Source organism: Rattus norvegicus, chromosome 20 (assembly GCF_021556685.1).
Source record: "Rattus norvegicus strain SHRSP/BbbUtx chromosome 20, alternate assembly SHRSP_T2T, whole genome shotgun sequence".
Taxonomy (NCBI): domain Eukaryota; kingdom Metazoa; phylum Chordata; class Mammalia; order Rodentia; family Muridae; genus Rattus; species Rattus norvegicus.
The window spans coordinates 406,868-432,135 of NC_141553.1; the positions used below are offsets into that span (position 1 = coordinate 406,868).

A 25,268-nucleotide genomic window follows, 5' to 3' on the forward strand; every position below is an offset into this window, starting at 1 on the left:
AATTTTCTCTATTATATAAAGAAGGGCAATTCAAACCATAAGAATAATAAAAATAATAGACACTGAATTTACCCACTGTAAATAATCTATCAATACCAAGAAAAATTCTATTTGGTATTTTATTGCAATTTAAATCCAAACCTTGCTTTTCCAGTGTTTGCATCTCCTGTATATTTTTGGTGGGAGAATTGCACTCTGATGGCACCCAGTAGTGTTGGTTTCTGTTGCTTAGGTTCCTGTGCTTGTCTCTCACCATCAGGTTCTCTCTGGTGTTAGCCGGTCTAGCTGTGCCTGACAGTGGCTTGACCCTGCTATAAGCCTGTGAGTCACAACTACTGGGAGAGCAGCCCTCTCCCAGTGGGGTCTGGGTACAGAGAGCTGTGGCACAGGGTCAGCTCAAGGCTTGGAGAGAAACCAAAAAGTTCCTGTCCCAGACTGCTCCTTGGTGCCTGTGTCCTGAGGAGACCAGGGGATTTCCTTTTGGGCCAGATATGTGAGCATAAGTGGTGGTCTCACCTGTGCTCTCAGGTGAGAGTGTCAGCTTGGGAGACCAGCTCTCTCTCAGCAGGATCTATGTACAGAGTGCTGTGACACAGGGTCAAGTCTGGGTACAGGCAGAAACAGGGAGGATCGGGTGCCAGATTGCTCCTCGATTCCTGTGTCCTGAGGGCTTTGTGGGGGTTCATCTTGGGCCAGCAATATGAACAGACATGGTGGTTTCACTTGTGCTCTCAAGTGTTTCAGATTTCTAGGAGACCAGCTCTCTCCACAGAGGATCTGGGTACAGGGGGCTGTGGCTTCTCACCCTTTTCTACAGTGTAATAACTCCAACTCACTCTCATTTATACACTAAAGAACAAAGAGAAAAAGGAGCAGTGAGAAGACTGTAGTAGAGGGTTTCGAGATCCCAGGGATAACTACAGATGCTGGCACATGGGTTTCCTTTTCCTGACTTGAAGAGACTGAACAATCTTAGCTCAAAATCTTCGAGGTAGGTCTCCCCAAAGTAAAGAATAGTTATTTTGTTTGAGGGAAGATGTTAGCTTCGTTTTTCAGTTATTGATTAGACCCCTGCTTTCTTCAATATGCTGATTGAGGAAAAATTTGGTAGTTAAATTGCCAGGAGTCATATAGTTAAAGCTAAAGATTAGGTGACCTTCCTGAGATGCTTCTGCCATGGACTGTAAAGCTGACAGATTTGCTTCTTTAGGCATGGATGAGGAGATGACAATTGAGGAAAGATTACTAGAAAATATACTTTTCCCATCATTATTAAATATGTAATAATCACTAGCTATTGACCCACACTTTTGAACAGAATTCTGCAGACATGTGGAGATATTCTATCTTGGAGTGAGGCCATGTGGACAAATACATAATGATTCTATAGAATTCCTAATTCGATCTAATACTTTTATGACAAAAGCTTTTAGAGATGGTCTCAGTTGCTAGAAAGATGTCATAAAGTTAGAATCAAGAATCAAATGAGCCCACTCTCATAATAGTAAGTAAAGGCTGCATGATAAAAAAAAATACAATGAGTTGTCATAATTACTCTAAAAAGTGAAATAGACTTGAGGCAAATTTGTGTTCAAGGTAAAATATTTAAGTCCAAGGATAAAATCATGTGTGTGCACTATTATAAGGCAAGGCTATGAAAGAACTATTACTTTGAGCTTATAACAAGTACATAAAGCAAAATGCTCCTTTGAATTTAATATCAACATCTTTCTATAACTCCCACTCTACATAACATTTGATCTCAGTGGTAATTTTCTGAAGAACTTTTGGTCAAAGAAGGTATAAAATGATCTGGGAATAGAAAAAAAAGTTTTGGTTCAATAGTTTGCCTTGGGCAGCTCTGTCCCATCCATGCAGCCCTCCATTCCTCCTTTCTTCCCTCCCTCCATCCATCCATCCATCCATCCATCCATCCATCCATCCATTCACACAAAGTTTTGTTTCTTTGTCTATATGTATGTGTATAGGTATACATATATTTGTAAGGATGCATAAATATTTGTGGAGTTAATTGTGACAGATAGTCTGGGTCTGGCCAGAGTGTGTGTATATGAATGTATTTGTGTCTGTGCATATTTGCCTGTATAAAGCATCTCAAATGTTTTTCTTCTTCTTCTCTGGTTCACAGAGAATTAACCACCGTAGGCAAAGAAACTTTTGGCTGACTCACAAGTAAAAGGAGCACTAGCAATTATCCTTTTATTTAATTCCTTGATGCTTAACAGCATATTTCAATTGCCAAATACTAGTGTTTATTAAAGTACAAGTAATAAAGAGTTGTATTTCTCTAGTTCTTAATGAAGCACAGAAAAGTATTAAAGTATTAAGTTTTCAGCATCTAATGAAACAAAGAACTTTAAGAATTAGTTAAGAATTTTAGCTCAGAACCTTAAGAAGTGTTGTTTCGCAAGCATGCATTAAAGCACAAAGAGTTAAATAAAGCACAGAAAGTTAATGTTTAATAAAGCAAAGAGTTAAAAAGAAAGGAGCCAGTAGTTGTAAAGAAGCAGAAAGAAGGTTTTTAGGATTTTTTAGAAGGTATCAGTAAGCATTTAGTATACAGAGCTCGATGTCCAAAGACCATCAGTCTTTAAAAGTATGTCTAATGATGGGACCCACTCCAGCTCATTCCAGCCTGGACAGGCTGGTGGCATTAAATTCATTTAATAGTCATTTTCTTGAGAAGTATAATACAATTTATTTGTGAGAAAGAACCACAATACTAACAAAATAAAACATCAAAACCTACTTTAAAAATTTTATTTAAATGTTTCTAGACTCCCTTCTAGCCTACCACCCAAAGAGACAGTGAAAAGGAAAGATTAGTAGGCCAATGGAAGATATGCACCTGATAGGAAATAGTCCTTCAAGGCAAATCCAATACATGTAGTCAGGATCTCAGCAGTTTAGTTCACATGACTCATCAGCAGTAGCTCGATCCACTTACAAACACCATTCACAAATCGACATTAGCACTTTGATCGAGAAGATACCATGAACCTCTGCCAATTGTCCAGAGTTCACAGAAGTGTCAAGAAGCCACCAGAATACCACCATAAGTTTTTTGGTCCTTTTCTGTTAACAAAGTCATGACACACAATGATCAGAAAGGAGTCGCAAGGAAAACCAGTATCACACAGAATTCTCAGTAAAGAAACACATGTCTGTTGTCAGGAAACCATCCACCCATGTGTCTGCATCAGCAAAAACATCCTCTCATAAGACCATTTCCAGAAAAACACATGGCACAACTGATTTTCAAAGGAAACCAAAAGTTTTCACTTCAGCAATTTTTCTTACATTTTCACTGTACTGATTTACTTAAGATTGTACTGAGAGTTGAAACATGAACATCCTGCAAATTAAATGACTTTTGAACTTCACCACAGGCCTCTTTTATTTACTATGAAACTTTATTTATTTTTATTTGTGTGGATGCATCTGTTTGAGTGTGTTCCACATGTGCACAGGTGACTGCAGTTGCTCGAAGATAGTGTTGGATTCCCAGAGGCTGGAATTACAGAATAACATGGTTGCTAAAAACTAAACTCAAATCCTTGGAAGAATAGGAAGCTCTCTTAATCAGCAATACAAATCATCAATTTCTTATTTTTACTTGAAGACATCTCCAACTGAAAAAGATCCTAGCAAAGACTCATGCAGACCCATACAGGCTCCATGACTGCCGCTTCAGTCTTTCTGAGCCTATACGAGCCCTGCTTTAGGTCATTCTGTGGGCTGTTATGTTGTGGTGTATTTGATGCCTCTGGAAGCTACAATCCTTCCCGCCCCTCTTCTGAAGGGTTTAGATTGTCTGTGGGTCTCTGCATCTGCTCCCATTAGTTGCTAGAGAAAACCCGGCCTAGTTACCTATGTATGCGTGTAGCAGAAATCGGAATATAATTAGAAATGATTTTTTTTCTTGGTCAATTGTGTTTGGCTCTGTGCTGGGTCTATGGGCCATCACACTTCGGTTTCCTCGAAAAACAGGCATTGTTAGGAATGGGCTACCTCACATGATTGAGGCATCAAGTTAAAACAGTCATTGATTGGCCATTCCCACATGATCTTCACCACCTGGTGTTGTGAGATCATCATTAGCTTTTCCAGCAGTCACATCACATATGTCTCCTAATGGTGTGGAAAAAAGTTATGACAAGATAAGGGGGTGTTCTATAGAATTGATAGCTCTAAGGCTGTTTAAAGAGGCTATGATTTCATGTGGGCTGCACTAGCCTTCTCTGAAATAAATTCAAAGTAACCGGGCTACTCAAAATAGAATTATACCCCATGACTGGAAGGAATTGATACTATATGATGGTTCCCCATTGCAATGGATAACATGTTGGAGGGAAGCAGGTACATATATTGAACAGTAAAGTAGATTGAAGGGAATGAATATAAGAAAGACCAGTTGCTAATTCAATGCTAGCACTATGATATATAAGAACAGATTCAATATGTAGATGCTAGTACGGAATAATATCACTTTGTGACTTAAGAGCTCGGGGAAAAGTTGAGGAACCCAGGAAAACAGTTCCTCTCATTTACAAAGATTATATAAGGCTCTAGAGTAAACTGCTTTACCAAAATTGTACAAAGATTAGTCTCAGCTGTTAACAAAGGCAAATCAGATCGTCACACTAAGCAAGTGTTCATAGAGACCTTGGTGTTTGAAAATTCAAATACTGAATGTAAGAAGTTATAAGATCATTAAAGCTGCAGGTATCGCCAATGGATGAGTGAAGAAGGGATACGACCAATAATGCTTCTAACACGTACCATGCTATTATAATAGATTAAACTTTGTGGGTTTCCCTGCTCTTGGAGTTCGATAAATAAACTCCATGAAGGCAGTGGTAGCAGAGATTGTCAAACAGGAGTTTCAGAAACCCTTTAATATATACAGTGAATGACCACCCCATGACAGCTTTGTCAGTACTCAGATCAATTTTACTTAGGCTCATTAAAGACTTATCAACTTTTGGGGGACTGAAGACAGGGATATCCAGGATGGGCAAAAGTCATTAGTTTGGAGTTTAGGTTTTGTGGCATATCTTCTTAGCCTGGGGAAGCAAATTTCTGGAATCTCAGGTACTGGTTGAATAAGTATTTACAGGAGGAAGAAAATTGATCCTATAAACTAGTTGAGGATATGACATTCCTAAGGTAGAGGTGAGTGTGGGGAATTAGAACATCCCAGAAGAGGGGAGAGAAGGAGCAACTCTGTCAACAAAGAGAATACTCCATTATGTGCAGAGTCCCAGAATGCTATCCAGGCAATATTAGGCTTTGACCTACAATAATTAGTAATTTTCCCACAAAGCCATTGTTAAAGGTATCTGATATCAATATGTCCAGTGCTTTAATTGCAGGAAATATGGTTACTTGCAAAGGGACTGTGAACAAACCACCAAAGATCTCAGACCTCAAAATTCCTGGTGCATTATTTGTGGTAAATGTGATTATTGGCAACAAAATCATGAGCAAGGCATTTGTAAGAACAATGTTTTTCTTAATAAAAATCAGAAAGAAGCCTAAGCATCCAGGGTTGTGCACGTTATGTGGCAACGTTGCCTTTCACTGGGAAAATGACTATAGGTTCAAAAGAGGCATGGAAAGTACACTCTTTCCATCAGGAAATGTCCTTGGGATTTAGACTCAGGGCTCTGCAGCAAAATTATGAGGTATTGCAGCCAAGGAGAAACATGCACATCAAAAAGCCTTAACATGGCATTGGAGATTTAATTCATACTACTGCAATCAGCAAGCTCTTGACTTGGCCACTGGTAAATACCTCATCAATTGCTTAAAATCCAAAATTTAAAATAGCTCTTACTGTTTATGATCTTTTGTCCTCAGGTATTGTACCAATGTTCTTGGAATGAATGGATTGGCCTGGCAAGGATACATTGCATACCCAAGAATTATATGTGAAGATTTCAAGGGAGAAATAAAATTACAGCTCATGTACAAAGAGAACAGCAATTTAATGGAGATGATACGGTTTTTCAGTTGTTACTGTTTTCTAATATCAATGATAAAACCATTCATGTAGAAAGAATTGGGGACTTGGAAGTACTAGAAACTGTGTGCTGACAAACTGTTGATAGTGTTCAAAAGTTAAAATTAAAAATTGCAATTATTGCAATGGTATTGAAATAGAAAATTTGGTGGATATGGGAGCTGATGTAATTATCATATCAGAAAACATATAGAATTTAGAATGGCCAGTTTACAAGGTTTGTATACAGATTCTAGATATTGAAAAGTTATCTTAGATAAATCATGAGATGAGTTAAATGTATGGGAATGGAATGTCAAACAGGAACGTTAATGCCTTGTTTAGCTGACATACTCATACATTTTTGAAGAAGTGGTCTTAAAAGTGTAATTTACTTAGACTAATTCCTGCAATCTAAGAGGAATGACATGATGAAATGAAGGGTGAAATGGTTGATGTTTCTGGGGAAGGTATTGATAAATGTCATCATAACTATCCCAGGGTGTGCAAATTGTCCAAACATGGGATATAAAAGACATTGTGTTTCAATTTTTATAAGGAGGAGGGGCACTGGTTAAATATCAGTGGTTCTACCCTTAAAATAGTTTACTGACAAGTTTGTGTAGAGAGATCAATGGCCCATAACAAAGAAAAAAAATCAGGAGGAAGGAGGTTGGGAAGACCTTCTAGAATGTACCAGAGACCTAGGAGGTGAACGACTCTTGGGACTCAAAGGCAGGAATCTTAAATGAAATGCCCTTCAGTGGGCAGAGGGAACTTGTAGAGCCCACCCCTAGGAGAAAGACAGGTCATCAAGTGAGGGATGGGATTGACATTCCACAGTCAAAAACCCGGACCCAGAATTGTTCCTGTCTGAAAGATCTACAGGGACAGAATTGGAGAAGAGTCTGAGGAAAAGGAGGTCTAGCAACAGGCCCGAATTCGGATCCAGATCAAGGGGAGGCCCAAAAACTGGGCTTATGACTGAGGCTATGGTGTGCTCACAGGAAGGGGCCCATCATGACTGCTCTTCGAATGAGGCAACAAGCAGCCATAAGAGTTGGAAGCAGATATTTACACACAAGCAATGGACAGAAGCTGCTGACCCCTGTGGTTGAATTAAGGAAAAGGTGGAAGAAGCTGAGGATGACTCCCCTGTAGGAGGACCAGCAGTATCAAATAATCTGGACCCTGAGATCTCTCAGACACTGGGCCAACAACCAGGCAGTGTACACCAGCTGATATAAAACCCCAACACTTATACAGCAAGGTTTGGTCTCAGTCAGAGAAGATGCACCTAACCCTCAAGAGAGTGGATGCCCCAGGGAGTGAGGAAGGCTGCTGGTGTGAGGGGTGAGGTGGGTAGAGACATCCTTGTGAAGATGGGGGAGAAGGATGTGGAATGTGGACAGTCAGAGGGTGGACCAGGAGGGGGAGAAAATCAGGTCTGTAAAAAAAGATTAAATATATAAATAAAGAGTTATTTATTTAAAAAATTTAACTCATCAGGGAACAAATGAAAAGCTGATATTTACACAAGATTGAGACAGGAGAATCTCTGAATAAGGACTGCAACCTGATATATATGAGAATGAAACTAGCATTTTAATTGTCACACAGTGCAGAATTACCTCATGCCTACACCTATAAACGTTAGCAGATAAAGTGTAAACTTTAGTAGGAGGAGACTGCAAGATGTATTTGTGGAACACATACCTCCCAAACTTGGTTGTATTTTGGTTATTTTGCTTTAAACTCAGTCTCTTATTGGCAAGAAATATAATATTATGGAATTGATTTTCTTTGCCCAAAAATAAAAAATCAAAGAATTACATAGAAAATAGTTTCTGACTTCATCATAAAAGTTAGAATACAACTACACTAATTGTTAGAAACAGATCTAGCAGACAGGTACTAATTATAGTAGCTTATCCTAACATGATGCCATTATTGGCAATCCATGAAGATTGGTAAAAAAAATTTAAACATCCATGTCAAGAAACCTGACTCATCTTACATTTTTTACTCATATTTATCTCTTTACTATGAACTTCATTTAATTATTCATAAATTAATGTAATATCACAAAGTTCCTAAGCCATCAATTTATTATAATGATTAAGTGATAAAAGTAAAATTCTCAGTGTTGTTCCGGGAACTGTCCTAGATTTGTCAACTGATGTTGATGTACATTTGGAACATCCATAAGTGAAATTCATATATTTATAACAACTCATATTGTAGAAATAATTAATTTCTCTTTCAATCCAAATTACAAATTACTAACTCTCATGCTTTAAAATGCATTCTATATAGCTACAAGTATGTGCATACAAATGTTTCCATGCTGTCATTACATATTTTTTTTTGCTATTTAACTGTTCAAGATATTTAAAATAAATATTTTAAGAAAATAATATATTCATCTTTTGCCATACACTTTTTGCTATTTAATGGTATGTTCCTCAATTCCTCATATAGATTACATGCATAATTATGTTTAAGAAAACATTACAGGGTATTTTTAAAAATATGCACATTAATAAAGTCTATAAACTACCAGAATAGTTTATTAAAAGCACTCCCTACTTAACAGTGAATTAGAAAATGCAACATTCCTCAATGTAAGGATTTATTCCACAAGTGAAAAATTTTTAAAAATGGATGAATGTTTATTCTTTAGTTTTCATGACAATTAGCTTCAAACAACATATTTGTACTATAAAGTAAATGACTGTTTTAGCACTCAATGAAGTAACTATTTCACAATGTACCAAAACAATGAATTTTACCTTTTTTCTAAGCAGAGTATCCATATTGTTTAATAGTATCCAAGATTAACCATTGTCTAGCATGATTACAAGAAACACAAGTAAAGAGACATCACTTATAAGAACATGTAAAAATAAAAAGAAAGATGAGTTTTGTACAGGGAATGAGTTGTAGAAAAAGCCTCTAATTTGTATATTACTTTATATAACGTCCACAAGTATTCACTTTGACATAAAAATATTCCTGAACAGATTAGCTAATGCCCTCTTTACATCCTTATTCCTCAGAGTATAGATGAAGGGGTTCAGTGTAGGAGTTACTACTCCATACAAGAGAGCCATGAACTTGGGTTGGTCTTTTGTAATAGAAGAGGGAGGCTGAAGATACATGCTAATGGCTGGGCCATAGAACAAGAGAACTACAATGAGATGAGAGGAACATGTCCCAAAGGCCTTTTTCCTTCCCTCTGAAGATTTGATTTTAAAGACAGCATGCCCAATACTAGCATAGGAGGCAAGAATTAAACACAGAGGAACAGCTGAAAGAAAAATGGATACCACAGTCAGAGCAAGCTCATTTGTTTCTTTTTCACCACAAGCAATTTTTATGAGAACTGGAATCTCACACACCAGGTGATCCATTTTATTGTGGCCACATAGAGGCAATTGCAGAGTCACAGTGGCCTCTGTGATAGCAAAGGAAATTCCAGTCAGCCACACAATGGAGACTAAGAGGAGACAGTTACATTGATTCATTATGAGGGTGTAGTGTAGAGGTTTGCAGATGGCTACATATCGGTCAAAGGACATAAGAGCCAGGAGAACACACTCTGCAACCTCCATAGTGTGGTAGAAATAAAGCTGAACTGCACACCTCATGTAGCTGATGGCCTTTGTGGAGCCTCCAAGGTTAGTTAGCATCTGAGGCACAAGGCTTGTGGTGTAGCATATGTCCAGAAAGGAGAGGTTGGTGAGGAAGAAATACATGGGGCTGTGGAGACAGGGGTCTAATATGGAAGCCAGAATGATGGCAATGTTTCCAATCACGGCTGTGGGGTATGTTACCAGAAGAAAAATAAAGAGAGGAAGTTCCAGCCAAGGACGGTCTGCAAAACTAAGTAGAATAAACTCTTCTGGGTGACTTGTATTGATCAGTGTCATTCTCTGCAATCTCACCTTCTGTAGTAAAGAAGTATCAAGAAAGTTAGCATTGTAGGAGTAGAAAAGCCTCACAATTTATTGGTTATGACTATGGAACACAGGATTGGCGTTCAACATTTGAAATGTCATGGTGATGGTTAGGAAACTACTCAGTCCATATTGAAGACCTTCGATTTATCTTCAGTAATTAGGTAAAAATGTGACATTTCTGGAATCCAAACTCTAGTTAAAAAATAAAGTGTTATTTTTCTGCGGTTGGCTGAGCAGCTTTCAAATCTGAAGTAATGAAGGCCAAGTTTGTTATAGACACAGTCTCCAAATATAAAGTAGAAATTAAATATAGAAAAATTTGACATAGTCTCTGGATTTTAGATGTACAACACATACACAGAACAGAAACATGAATGCACAACCATTCATACGCAAATACATTCCAACATGCACACAGATTATTGTAACAGCTCAGGATTATCTTCTATTTCTGATACAAAATTTGAAAGGTTGTTTTGAATTATTTGACTATACATGTGACATAAAGGTGAGGAGCTAATTTTAAGAGCAGTGATAAACGCATTACTGAAACATCATAGAAATATTTCCAGGAATCAGTCAGAGAAGTTAGATAAAGAGCTCTGAGATCTTAGTATTGAAAATTGGCTGGTCCATTTCAATATTCTTGTCCAAATTGTCAAAACTTCTGCATGTGAAATGAATATATTTGAGATATATACAAACCTGCTTTACGTACTTAGATTGAGCAAGAACTTTTTTTTTTTTTGGTTCTTTTTTTTTTGGAGCTGGGGACCGAACCCAGGGCCTTGCGCTTCCTAGGTAAGCGCTCTACCACTGAGCTAAATCCCCAGCCCCTGAGCAAGAACTTTTAACACTATTAACGTTTTTTCTTCATATTTGTATAGTTGTCAAAATTCCCCATTTATAAGTCAAATGAGTTAAGCCACTGTTGCAGTGTTATTTTTTTTGAGTCATATATGTGCTTTATTGTATAAATATTTAGTGGAAGTTTTGACATTAGATAATTTGTGATAAATTATTATTAACTCATTCTTCTTCTAGATGTATTTATTTACCAACTGAATTCAATGTTCTCTTTCATTGTAAAAATTGGAGCAACAATCTGGGACACATGGATTTTTTTCTTATTCACATTGATATTGTAAATATATTTTAACTCCAAGAGTCTTTTGTCAGTAGATATCTTAATTCAGACAGAGTGACATTCAAATCCCAGTAATTTTGTATTTCCTGGATGTATCCCAGTACTTCCTAGGTATAGTAAAGGCTGATACAATAAAATCAAGGGACAGAATAAAACAGTGTTTTGAAAGCTATGAATGTACACAATTTATTTATGAGTGTTTCATATAAACTCATAGCTGATATAAATATTCAAATATTATGTTATGATAACATTCTATTGACCAAATCTGAGTTATTTCTCTAGCCAAATAACATCCTCTAGGTGAATCATTTTTTTATATTTAAAAGGAGTTCTGAAGCTTTCCTTCATTGAAACCTCAGGGCCATCCTATGAGGGCCCAAAGAATACACTCAGACCAAGATATAAATCATGTTCTATGACTACACATTAGGTAAGATGCACAAATTAAAAAAAAACAAACCAGAAACCAAATAACCTTGTATGTTAGAAAATTAATAATTCCCACAACTTAATTTTAACACAATTTTAAAAATTATCTGCTCCTATACGTGTTTTGCTTCCATATATACCTGTGTACCACATGTGTGTCTATTGCCTACAAAGGCCAAAAATGCCAAAGGATACCTGGAACCAAAATTAATGATTGTGATCTCTATGTGAATACTTGGGATAGAACCCAGTTCCTGAGAAGAGCGATCAATGCTATTAACTGCTTAGGCATCTATCAAATCCCTCAAACAACTTTCTAATGAGTTTTGTACTTTGTGATAAGCACTGGAACAAGCCTGTCCCACACTTAAAATCCTTTACCATTAATTCCCTCATAGCATAACATTTTTCCTCTATTTTAAGATATATAACCACCTTTTCCTCCCCTCCTCTGAATTACACACACACACACACACACACACACACACACACACACACTCTCTTCCTCTTCCCCGCAACATCCTCTGCTCCTATTTCCTTTCAGAAAGGAGTAAGCCTCCGAGTGATATCAATGAGCACTAAGAACAATATGCAGTAAGACTAGGCACAAACCCTTTCATCAATCCTGGACGAGCCCACCCAATAGGAGAAAAAGCGTCCCACAGGCAGCAAAATTGACAGAGACACCTCACACTTATTAATCAGAGTCCATAAAACGTGGATGGAAATAGAAAAAAATATCATCCCAAATAATGCAACCCAGACCCAAAAACACAAACATGATATGTACTCAGGTATAAGTGAATATTAACTATTAAGTAAAGGATAATAACACAGTACACAGGTCCAGAGAAGTTAGATAGAAAGGAGTGGTCTACAGGGGGTGCATGAATCCCCCTGGGAAGGGGAAATAGAATCGGTTTTGTGGGTGGTCTGGAATATGAGAAAGGTCAGAGGCTTTTAATTTTCTTATTCAGAAATGTGACACAATTTCAACTCACAGATAATCAGTGTTTAAAATCACTGATCAAAGACAGGCTATTGGTCTTGGCATGCTGCTTGCATTTTCATACCAGCATATTATATTCACATTCAGTTCAATAAGACATGCCATTTTGTTTATATTACAATAATTTGGCTTTGTAGATTGTCTTTATTTTTAAACGCCCTTCATTAAATAGTATTTTTATCATAGACTAAAGCTTTAGATGAAACTCATGAACAATATTAATCTCATTTTAAACATGATTTTATTATATAAACTGATTAAACATCAATACTTCGCTCACATAATCAACATCTGAGAAATATACGGGTTATAGAAACTTACCTAAGTTGTTCCTAAGGCCACTGAAATAGATACACACAAAGCTTATGAGTGGTTTTTAGAAATGAAGCTGTCTTTCCTATGCAGTAATTAGATACTGCACTCCACACTTGCTACCTTTCCTAGAATTGCACCTCATTCAATACAGATGTCTCTTCACTTATCTTATATTGATAAACCCCCTTTATTTGATGAAAAATGAATTTAAGGGAACGATATTTCAATTTTCCTTTTCACAAGCAGAGAGATTCTAGTATGAAGAGGAGAGTTTAAGATTTGCTTTAGAACTCTCAGGTACTGAGTTCATACAAAGAAGCAAGAAGGAGGGAAAGCTCAAGTTAGGAAAACATTAATAGAGAATATCAAGAAGGTTTTTATGTTGTGTTTCTTTGCTATTCCCAAGACTCCTGTGCATTGTTTTTACAGACATCTCATTTAACCTTTTCCTCTGTGAATAGACAAAGTTCCCCGGGAAAGAATTCTCTGAGGACATGCTTCTCCTGCACAGTTAGTTACCTGGTGTGCTGAGGATAGTAGACAATCTTTTTTTGCAGTGGAAGCATTTGAAATAAATTGATTGTATTTCCCCACACTCTGAACACCCACTATAAAGCACACAGTTAAAGATGAGCTTCTTTGAATCAGTTATTCAGAGAAATATAAATGAGAATGATATTGTACATTACATTAACTAATGGTATCATATAAGATTTTAAGATTTAATTTTCTCTATTATATAAAAAAGGGCAATTCAAACCATAAGAATAATAAAAATAATAGACACTGAATTTACCCACTGTAAATAATCTACCAATACCAAGAAAAATTCTATTTGGTATTTTATCACAATTTAAATCCAAATCTTGCTTTTCCAGTGTTTGCATCTCCTGTATATTTTTGGTGGGAGAACTGCACTCTGATGGCACCCAGTAGTGTTGGTTTCTGTTGCTTAGGTTCCTGTGCTTGTCTCTCACCATCAGGTTCTCTCTGGTGTTAGCCGGTCTAGCTGTGCCTGACAGTGGCTTGACCCTGCTATAAGCCTGTGAGTCACAACTACTGGGAGAGCAGCCCTCTCCCAGTGGGGTCTGGGTACAGAGAGCTGTGGCACAGGGTCAGCTCAAGGCTTGGAGAGAAACCAGAAAGTTCCTGTCCCAGACTGTTCCTTGGTGCCTGTGTCCTGAGGAGACCAGGGGATTTCCTTTTGGGCCAGATATGTGAGCATAAGTGGTGGTCTCACCTGTGCTCTCAGGTGAGAGTGTCAGCTTGGGAGACCAGCTCTCTCTCAGCAGGATCTATGTACAGAGTGCTGTGACACAGGATCAAGTCTGGGTACAGGCAGAAACAGGGAGGATTGGGTGGCAGATTGCTCCTCGATTCCTGTGTCCTGAGGGCTTTGTGGGGGTTCATCTTGGGCCAGCAATGTGAACAGACATGGTGGTTTCACTTGTGCTCTCAAGTGTGTCAGCATTTCTAGGATACCAGCTCTCTCCACAGAGGATCTGGGTACAGGGAGCTGTGGCTTCTCACCTTTTCTACAGTGTAATAACTCCAACTCACTCTCATTTATACACTAAAGAACAAAGAGAAAAAGGAGCAGTGAGAAGACTGTAGTAGAGGGCTTAGAGATCCCAGGGATAACTACAGATGCTATTACATGGGTTTCCTTTTCCTGACTTGAAGAGACTGAACAATCTTAGCTCAAAATCTTTGAGGTAGGTCTCCCCAAAGTAAAGAATAGTTATTTTGTTTGAGGGAAGATGTTAGCTTCGTTTTTCAGTTATTGATTAGACCACTGCTTTCTTCAATATGCTGATTGAGGAAAAATTTGGTAGTTAAATTGCCAGGGTTAGGGTTAGGGTTAGGGTTAGGGTTAGGGTTAGGGTTAGGGTTAGGGTTAGTTAAAGCTAAAGATTAGGTGATCTTCCTGAGATGCTTCTGCCATGGACTGTAAAGCTGACAGATTTGCTTCTTTAGGCATGGCTGAGGAGATGACAATTGAGGAAAGATTACTGGAAAATATGCTTTTCCCATCATTATTAAATATGTAATAATCACTAGCTATTGACCCACACTTTTGAACAGAATTCTGCAGACGTGTGGAGATATTCTATCTTGGAGTGAGGCCACGTGGACAAATACATAATAATTCTATAGAATTCCTAATTCGATCTAATACTTTTATTAGGAAAGCTTTTAAAGATGGTCTCAGTTGCTAGAAAGATGGCATAAAGTTAGAATCAAGAATAGAATGAGCCCACTCTCATAATAGTAAGTAAAGGCTGCATAATAAAAAATACAATGTGTAGGATGATGTCACAGGTGAGGCAGGTACAGGATAGAAGGAGGCCTGTCATTGGAGGAGAAGGAAGGATGGGCAGGAGAGAAGTTTGAAGGAAGAGGAGGAGACTAGGGGAGAGAGGAGGAGAAGAGGAGAAGGAGAGAGGGGAGAAGCCATGGCTGGTGATGTTAAGATTCTTCTCTGTGTATTTAAAGATTGTTATTAATGTTCTCAAGGGATGGATAGTACCGGGCTTTGCATGTTTAAGTGGGCAATTATATCTTACCAATTGGATCAAAGATTATTGTGTTGTGTGTTCTTTTATGTGTGGGTTTGAGTTTAGGAAAGTGTGGCTGGGATGTGTTTACGCCAAGATATCTATCAGATATCTTGGGACACCGCGGCGCGGACCTAGCAGGTTAAAAGACACTGATACTTTTATTATTTATATATTTATACAACAACAACAATGACCTTTAGTAATCACACTAAAAAGAGAAATAGACGTGGGGCAAATTTATGTTCAAGGTAAAATATTTAGGTCCAATGATAAAATCACGTGTGTGCACTATGATAAGGCAGGGCTATGAAAGAAGTATTACTTTGAGCTTATAACAAATCATAAAGCAAAATGCTGCGTTGAATTTAATAGCAACATCCTTCTCTAATTCCCACTTTATGTAACATTTGATCTCAGAGGTAAGTTTCTGAAGAACATTTTTGTCAAAGTAAGTATAAAAGGATCTGGGAAAAGACAAAAAGGTTTTGGTTGAATAGTTTGCCTTGGGAAGCTCTGTCCCATCCATCCATCCCTCCATTCCTCCTTTCCTCCCTTCATCCATCCATGCATCCATCTGTAGGGAGCGGCACATATAGATAAAAAGATGGCGCCGACATCCGGTACTCGATTGTGGTAAACACCCACACAGTGCATGTGTTGGCTTGCCTCCGGCAGCTATCAGGCTGGAGTGATATTCATGCTAATGAGGTATTTCATGCTCCACCAATCCCTAGAGGACAAATATACAGCCATAGCCTGTTTTGTACATAAGGCAAGTGCCTTTGTTGCTCATCGTCCCTGTATCAACAATGAGGTGTTCCTGCAAAAAAGGCTGTTGAGAAGAATCCAACGGTGTTGTGTCTTCCTTGCTGGACGAGGTGGGCGTTACAAATTGTGGCCTGTACGGGGACCCGAGTACATCCTCGTGGATTCAGAACTCTTCAGTTTGAGGACGGCGACATCGGTAAGTTCCCGGATGGGACAATAAAGCTCCCGGATAAGGGGCAATACAGCTCCCGGATAAAGGACAATTAAGCTCCTGGATAAAGGACAATAAAGCTCCTGGATAAGGGATGATAAAGCTCCTGGATAAGGGACAATAAAGCTACCGGATAAAGGGACAATACAGTTCCCAAGCACGGACAATAAAGTTCCCAAGTAGGGACAATAAAGTTCCCAAGTAGGGACAATAAGGTTCTCTGGAGTAAGCAGAGATGATGAAAGCCTTGGTTTAGAGGAAAAAAGGTTTGTGGAACACAGCAATGTTGTTTTCCCCAATTAAGCCCCTGTGGGTCAGACTACCACTTTTTCCTTTTACCCTTTTTGTGTGGTGGTGGTGTTCCACCATCCCGGGCATGAGTGCATTTGCTGGGAAGAGCCCACTAATGATGAGCTACAACATCATGTGTAAATAAACACGTTAGCCCACCCTGCTCATAAATCGATCGTAAATAAGCTCATAGAGCATGGGAAACTCACACTCCACCCCGCTCCTGTCAGCTCTTCAGGAGCTTCTTGGTCGTGTAAGCATAAAATCAAAAGGAAATTTAATTTTATGGACCCCGCTCTAATGGCGGTGTGTTGGTTGATAGCCAACATTATTTTTTGAATCTGTGCTTGTGCTCGCAGCCCACACAGTAGTGGGGAGCGAAACTAGCTGCAGAGCCCCTGTAGTTAGCATGGGGACTTCTCAATCTCACCCAATTTTTCTGGCTCTTCAAGAGCTGTTTTAAAGAAAAAGGCTTAGGATGAAAAGAAGCACTATAGAGGGATTTCTTAGTGAGTGCGATGCCATTGCACCTTGATTCACTGTCTCTGGGAATCTCATGGTGGACAGCTGGAATAAGCTGGGGAAGGATTTAGATTTTGCTTGGGAGCAAAGAACCTTGAAGGTGGGGGTTCAGCCTGTATGGCACTTAGTGCGTAGCTGCCTAGAAGATCAGAAATGCTGTCAACAGGCTATAAAAAAGAGACAGGCTGCGTTAGAAATGCTACAGGAGGAACGATCTGAAAAGGCTGAGAGTGAGGCGGGGGAGGACTCTAAGGAAAACAAGAACAAGAAAGGAATTTATCCATCCCTCAAAGAACAGGGTCAGAGAAAAAAAATATTCCAGTTGCTGCCTTTAGTGGCTTGACCTTCAACATTTGCTCACAGAAGGAGGGCGTTCATTAAGAGAAGTTCTTTAAGGGAGTCTACCTTATCTGCTGGCCATATTCCAAGAGAGGAGTTGATCGCCAACATTAAGTTACCTTTCCCATTGGTCATCATTGACATGGAGAGTGCCTTTGATACTATCCCCTCAGTAGCCAGTTCCTGCCCCTATGTTCAAAATGCCCCAGGTTTGGGGACAGGGGAGCCCCTAAACTAGTTTCAGAAAAAGTCTACAGTAGACTGTGAGTAACTTTGTTTTGCCAGATAGAACAGGCTTTACTCTAGGATGATAAGAGGAAAAAGTCTTGGCACCGGCTCTTCAGCTTACTCCGACTAAAGGCTGTGGCCAAGGTAAAGATTAATGTTTTCTTTTCCATGGGCCTTTAGCCCACTGAGACAGTTTGATAAAGGGCTGCTACTGAGATCCTGAAAGGGGATTCTCAGCTTAAGTTTTTAAAAGATTTCATGATTCTTTTAATTTAATTTCTGATTCTGCTTATGTAGTTAACGCTGTGCGCTCACTTGAAATGGCAGGGGCAATTAGGTCGACTAGTACTGTATGTCAAATTCTTTTAGAATTACAAAAATTGATTCGGGCCAGGAAAAATAAATTTTTCATACAACATATTCGAGCCCATACTAATTTGCCTGGTCCCATGGCCAGCAATAACGCCCTGGTGGATGCTAGTACTCGTAGAGAGTTTCTTTTTCATGCAGCTCCAGTTGATCTCGCTAGAGAATTTCATCAAAAGTTTCATGTTCCTGTCTTCACTCTTCAACAAAAATTTAAAATCTCTAGAGCTACAGCTCGTGATGTGGTACTACGTTGCCAGAATTGTGTTCAATTTCACCACCCTCCTCAGGTGAGAATTAACCCTCCTGGTCTGATTCCACTAAAAATTTGGCAGATGGATGTCACACACATATCTCAATTTGGAAAGTTAAAATATGCTCATGTTTCTGTTGATACCTGTTCCGGTATTATATACGCTATTCTGATGACTGGTGAAAAGGCTCGTAATGCCATTAGTCATTGCTTAGAGGCATGGGCAGCCTGGGGAAAGACTGATAGTCTCAAGACAGACAACGGGCCTGCCTACACAACAAAGTTCTTTCAGACATTTTGCCAGACAATGCAGGTCAAGCATACTACTGGATTACCGTACAATCCCCAGGGTCAAGGAATTGTGGAAAGAGCACATTGTACCTTTTTTTTTTTTTATTTACCCTTTGTCTAGCCACTGTAGAATTAAAAAATAAAATAAGTGGCATGTAGAAGAGAAACTCTCTGGGGAAAAGAATGAAGAGCAGTGGTCTAAAAGAGAGGGAATAGGACCAAAGTACATTTATAAGCATTGTGAAAATATTGAAATGAAGGCTATTCTTTTGTGCAATTAATGTATATTAATAAAACTAGGTTTTGCCTTGGGTGAAGAGATAGATACCTGTAATCCGAACACCTGGGACATGGAGGCAAGAGAATTAAAATTCAAGGTCAGTCGAAGCTACACAGGAGAGACTATCTAAAGAAGCAAATGCAAGAATAAACCAACTAAACAAAACAGCTTTATTATCTGAGAACTAAAAGCTACATATAATCCTAGGAGTTAGAAGGCTTATCATGAGCACATTGTACCTTAAAAGAGCTTATACAAAAACAAAAAGAGGGAATTGCCAGTGGCTGAACGCCAAAAGAACAACTTTCTTTAGCTTTGTTTACTCTAAATTTCTTAATTTTGGATGCACATGGCCGCTCTGCTGCGGATCACCATGCTGCTACTAAACCTATGACTAATGCTGAAGTAAAGTGGAAGGATGTCTTAAGGTGAATGGTGTGGCCCAGATCCCGTGATTTTGAGATCTAGGGGAGCTGTTTGTATTCTTCCGCAGGATCAAGAAAATCCAATTTGGGTTCCTGAGTACTTGACTCGAAAAGTGCCTTCTGGTCTTCCTGAAGATGAGAGTACGAACCGTACTATTAATACTGGGAATGGTAATACAGGTTGATTCGCTCACCCTGTGGGCTATTGCCAGATCCTGACCAGTACTTATGCCAGTTCATAACAATTACTGGCAAGCATAATTTTTGGCCTTGGTATCAGTGGGTATTATCAAATGAGCAGGGAACATACACATCTCTAATTCCTTTTGCCCAATTATTGGGTGAAGACTTTACATTGTATAATATTTCTGCCACTAGAACAAATAACAAAACCAGTTTAGTAAATATAAAGATTAATGGCCTTTTAGCAAATGATACTGCCGTTGGTGCTTCAGTATGTGTTAGACCACCTTTCTTCTTTCTGATAAGCACTAATGCAAGCGATGATGCTTTAAATTGTAATAACTCTGATGTAGTCTGCTATTTAGCTGAACGCTGGAATGGCACCACTGATACCGCAGTGATGGTCAAGATTCCCTTCTTTGTGCCAATCCCAGTAGAGGCCAATCCAGATAATTTTCCCATACTTCATTTACTAAGAACCAAAAGGGATTTTGATATTACGGCAGCTATAATTTCAGCCATTGTACTATCAGCCACTGCAGCAACGACAGCCGCGATTGCTATGACTAATCAAGTACAGACGGCTGAGACTATCAATCAGATTGTGGAAAAAAACCGCAGTGGCACTAGAGATACAAGAAGAATTTAATACCCACTTGGCATCTGGCTTTCTATTAGCTAATCAACAGATAGATTTAATCCAAGAACAAATTGAAGCATTATATCATATGACACAGCTGTCCAGCATTTCCTCCATTAGAGGTTTATGCATTACTCCTTTGCAAGCTAATTTTTCTCAGCATTCTCAACAGAGCAAAGAAATCTCGAATTATCTGAAAGGAAACTGGTCGATGAAAGCGGAGCAACTATCGAGACAATTGCTGATGCAGATTACTGTCCTTAACAACACTAGATTGGAACCTATCACATTTGGAGATTTCACCTCATGGATTACTAATGCTTTTTCCTTTTTTAAAGAATGGGCTGGCATGTTTGCCTGGGGGGGCCATTGTCCTTTTGGGATGCGGAGTATATCTTTGGCTCTTCTTCCGTTTACAATGAGAACATGCCAGAAACAAAGTGATTGTTTACCAAGCTATGGTCGCCATTGAAAATGGTGCTTCTCCCAACATATGGCTGGCCTCTTTGAAAAATTAAGAGTTCGCCCTAGATCGTATTTTGTCACTGTCATGTGAAGTCATGTATCCAGAGACGAGCAAGTTTCCTCGGGTTCGGACCAACCTAAGACACGGGGCCCGGTGGCGATAGGGTAACCCTATGACGGGAAAGGCTGAGTCTCCAAGAGAAACGACCTAAGACAGGAGCAATGACAATATTGACGTGACACCCTGATCTAGACCAGTCATAGACAGAGGTTGCTACACCCCGTTTGAACATATGGGCTGGTAAAATGCTCCTCTGCCCAGTTTCTCCCCCAATAAAAACACACGTACAGCCCAGAATTGTGTGTCACAGCATAAGTTCATTTCTCGCCATTGGGGTGCAGTCCTAACTGCAAGAGCAGCTCGCCATGACTGAGCTGGGCACTCTGTGAGACATGTCTGATCTCTCTCAGACCACTACCTCCACCTAATGGGTTTTTTTTAATAAAACAAAAAAGGAGTTGTAGGGAGCGGCACATATAGATAAAAAGATGGCGCTGACATTCGGTACTTGATTGTGGTAAACACCCACACAGTGCATGTGTTGGCTTGCCTCCAGCAGCTATCAGGCTGGAGTGATATTCATGCTAATGAGGTATTTCATGCTCCACCAATCCCTAGAGGACAAATATACAGCCATAGCCTGTTTTGTACATAAGGCTAGTGCCTTTGTTGCTCGTGGTCCCCGTATCAACAATGAGGTGTTCCTGCAATAAAGGCTGTTGAGAAGAATCCGACGGTGTTGCGTCTTCCTTGCTGGACGAGGAGGGCGTTACATCCGTCCATCCATCCATCCATCCATCCATCCATCCATCCATCCATCCATCCACGCAGAGTTATGTTTCTTTGTCTATATGTATGTGTAAATGTATACGTATATTTGGAAGCATGTATAAATATTTGTGGAGTTAATTGTGACAGATACTCTGAGTCTGGCCAGAGTGTGAGTGAATGAATGTATTTGTGTCTGTGCATATTTGTCTGTATAAAGCTTCTTAAATATTTTTGTTCTCTTCTTCTCTGGTTCAGTGAGAGTTAACCAGCATAGCCAGAGATACTTTTGGCTGACTCAGCAGTGAAAGAAGCACTAGCAATCATCCTTTTACTTAATTCCTTGATGCTTAACAGCATGTTTCAATTGCCAGATATTAGTGCTTATTAAAGCATAAGTAAGAAAGAGTTGTGTTCCTCCAGTGCTTAATGAAGCACAGAAAAGTATTAAAGTATTAAGTTTTCAGCATTTAATGAAACAAAGAAGTATAAAAAATAGTTAAGAATTTTAACTCAGAAATTTAAGAAAAGTTGTTTCCCAACATGCATTAAAGCACAAAGAGTTAAATAAAGGACAGAAAGTTCATATTTAATAATGCAAAGAATTAAAAAGAAAGAAGCCAGCAGTATTAAAGAAGTAGAAAGAAGGGTTTTAGGATTTTTTTAAGAAGGTATCTGTAAGGAACCAGATGTAGATACAGCTAGAATACGGCAAATACATAGACGAATGCCATCATTAAACCACTGAACTGAGAATGGTTCTCCCATTGAAGGAATCTTAGAAAGGACTGAAAGAGCTTGAAGGGGCTTGAGATGCCATATGAACAAAAATGCCAACCAACCAGAGCTTCCTGGGACTAAGCCACTACCCAAAGTCTATATATACATGGACTGACCCTGGGCTCTAACCTCATAGGTAGCAATGAGTAGCCTAGTAAGAGCACTAGTGGAAGCCCTTGGTCCTGCCAAGACTGAATCCCCAGTGAGCATGATTGTTGGGGGGAGGGTGGTAATGGGAGGAGGATGGGGAGGGGAACACCCGTAGAGAAGGGGAGAGGGAGTAGCTAAGGGGATGTTGGCCCGGAAACTGGGAAGGGGAATAACAAAATGTAAATAAGGAATACTCACGTTTATAAAAATTAAAAAAAAAAGTATCAGTAAGCATTTACTATAGAGAACTAACTTGACACTTCCACAGAAGTGTCAAGAAGCCCCCAGAACACCACCATACGTTTTTTTTTTTTACTTTTCTGTTAACAAAGTCATGACACACAATGATCAGAAAGGAGTTGCAAGGAAAACCAGTATCACACAGAATTCTCAGTAAAAAACACAGCATCAGCAAAGCGCAATGAAGACCTGTAAAGACTGGCAAGGAAAACCAATACCACATAGCATTGTCCACTGCCTGCTAGGTTATAATTATACCCTTTCCAAACATGACATGTTCTCTCAAGTATCCACTCTAGAAAAAGATCACCTGTTCCCTTTTCAGGCAGCTTCCAGAAAAACACCACATGTCTGTTTTCAGAAAACCATCCACCCATGTGTCTACTTCAGCAAAAACATCCTCTAATAAGGCCATTTCCAGAAAAACATCACATGGCACAATTGATTCTCCAAAGAAACCAAAAGTTTCCACTTCAGTAATTTTTCTTACCTTTTCACTGTACTTATTTACTTCAGACTGTACTGAGAGTTGAAACACAAGATTAGAAAAATGTAAGGATTTAGTCCACAAGTGAAACATTTTTAGAAAATGGATGAATGTTTATTCTTTAGTTTTCATGACAATTACCTTGAAACAACATAATCGTACTATAAACTAAATGATTGTTTTAGCACTTAATAAAGTAACTATTTCTAATATACCAAAACAATGAATTTTAACTTTTTTCTAAGCAGAGTATCCATATTGTTCAATACTATCCAAGAGTAACAATTGCCTACCATGATTAGAAGAAACACAAGCAGTGAGACATGACTTATAAGAACATGTAAAAATAAAAAAAAAGATGAGTTTTACAGAAGGAATGAGTTGTAGAAGTCCCTAATTTGTTAATTATTTTATATAACATGTACAAGTATTCACTTTGACATAAAAATATTCCTGAATAGATTACCTAATGCCCCCTTTACATCCTTATTCCTCAGAGTATAGATGAAGGGGTTCAGTGTAGGAGTTACTACTCCATACAAGAGAGCCATGAACTTGGGTTGGTCTTTTGTAATAGAGGAGGGAGGCTGAAGATACATGCTAATGGCTGGGCCATAGAACAAGAGAACTACAATGAGGTGAGAGGAACATGTCCCAAAGGCCTTTTTCCTTCCCTCTGAAGATTTGATTTTAAAGACAGCATGTCCAATACTAGCATAGGAGGCAAGAATTAAACACAGAGGAACAGCTGAAAGAAAAACGCATACCACAGACAGAGCAAGCTCATTCATTTCTTTTTCACCACAAGCAATTTTTATCAGAACTGGAAGCTCACACACCAGGTGATCCATCTTATTGTGGCCACATAGAGGCAATTGCAGAGTTATAGTGGACTCTGAGACAGCATAGGAAATGCCAATCAGCCACATAATGGACACTAACAGGAGACAGTTACGCTGATTCATTATGAGGGTATAGTGTAGAGGTCTGCAGATGGCTACATATCTGTCAAAGGATATAAGAGTTAGGAGGACACACTCTGTACCCCCCATTATGTGGTAGAAATAAAGCTGAACTGCACACCTCAAGTAGCTGATGGTCTTTGTGGAACCCCCAAGGTTTGTTAGCATCTGAGGCACAATGCTTGTGGTGTAGCAAATGTCCAGAAAGGAGAGGTTGGTGAGGAAGAAATACATGGGGCTGTGGAGAGAGGGGTCAACTGTGGACACCAGAATGATGGCAATGTTTCCAATCATGGCTGTGGGGTATGTTACCAGAAGAATAATAAAGAGAGGAAGTTCTAACCAAGGACGGTCTGCAAAACCAAGTAGAATAAACTCTTCTGGGTGACTTGTATTGATCAGTGTCATTCTCTGCAATCTGATTCACCTATAGTAAAGAGTTATTGCAAAAGTCAGTTATAGGTATAGCAAAGTCTCATTGTTCATTGGTTATAACTGTAGAAACCAGGGTTGCCTTCCATATTTGAGATGTCATGGGTGAAATTACAGTTTACAAAGCACATGAAAATCAAGAAGTAAGAGCAAAGCATGGTTAGTTCAGTCCTTTTAAGAAGGGTGAACAAATTACTCACAGCAAGAAATACTAAGACAAAATGTAGAGCTGAGACTGAAAAAAAGGCCATCCAGAGACTGTCCCACATGGGGATCTATCCCATATACAGTCTCCAAACTCAGATACTACTGAGGATGCCAAGAAGTGCATGCTGACATGAGCCTGATATCTCTGTCTCCTTAGAAGCTCTGCCAGACCCTGACAAATACAGAGGTGGATGCTCGCTGCCAACCCTTGGTCTGAGAATGGGGTCCCCAGTGGACAAGTTAAAGGAATGAAAGAGCTGAAGGGTTTGGAACCCCATAAGAAGAACAGCAATATCAACCAACCAGACCTCCCAGAGCTCTCATGTACTAAACTACCAACCCAAGAGTACACATGGAGTGACCCATGGCTTCAGCTGCATATGTAGCAGAGGATGGCCTTATTGGCCTTCAATGGGAGGCCTTTGGTCCTGTGAAGGCTCAATGTCCTAGAGTAGGGAAGTGCCAGGG

At 39.1% G+C, this 25,268-nt stretch overlaps 2 protein-coding genes across 2 annotated transcripts; both read right to left on the reverse strand.

Annotated features, from left to right (window-relative positions):
* Positions 1–8,912: 8,912 nt before the first annotated feature.
* Or2n1k (olfactory receptor family 2 subfamily N member 1K) lies at positions 8,913–9,957 on the reverse strand. Its single transcript, NM_001000891.1, is given in 2 exon segments — positions 8,913–9,026; positions 9,028–9,957. Coding segments are annotated over 2 exon segments (1,044 nt in total).
* Positions 9,958–23,630: 13,673 nt separating this feature from the next.
* Or2n1j (olfactory receptor family 2 subfamily N member 1J) lies at positions 23,631–24,569 on the reverse strand. Its single transcript, NM_001001006.1, has one exon. It carries the CDS (start codon positions 24,567–24,569, stop codon positions 23,631–23,633), a length of 939 nt encoding a protein of 312 aa, NP_001001006.1.
* Positions 24,570–25,268: the final 699 nt, after the last annotated feature.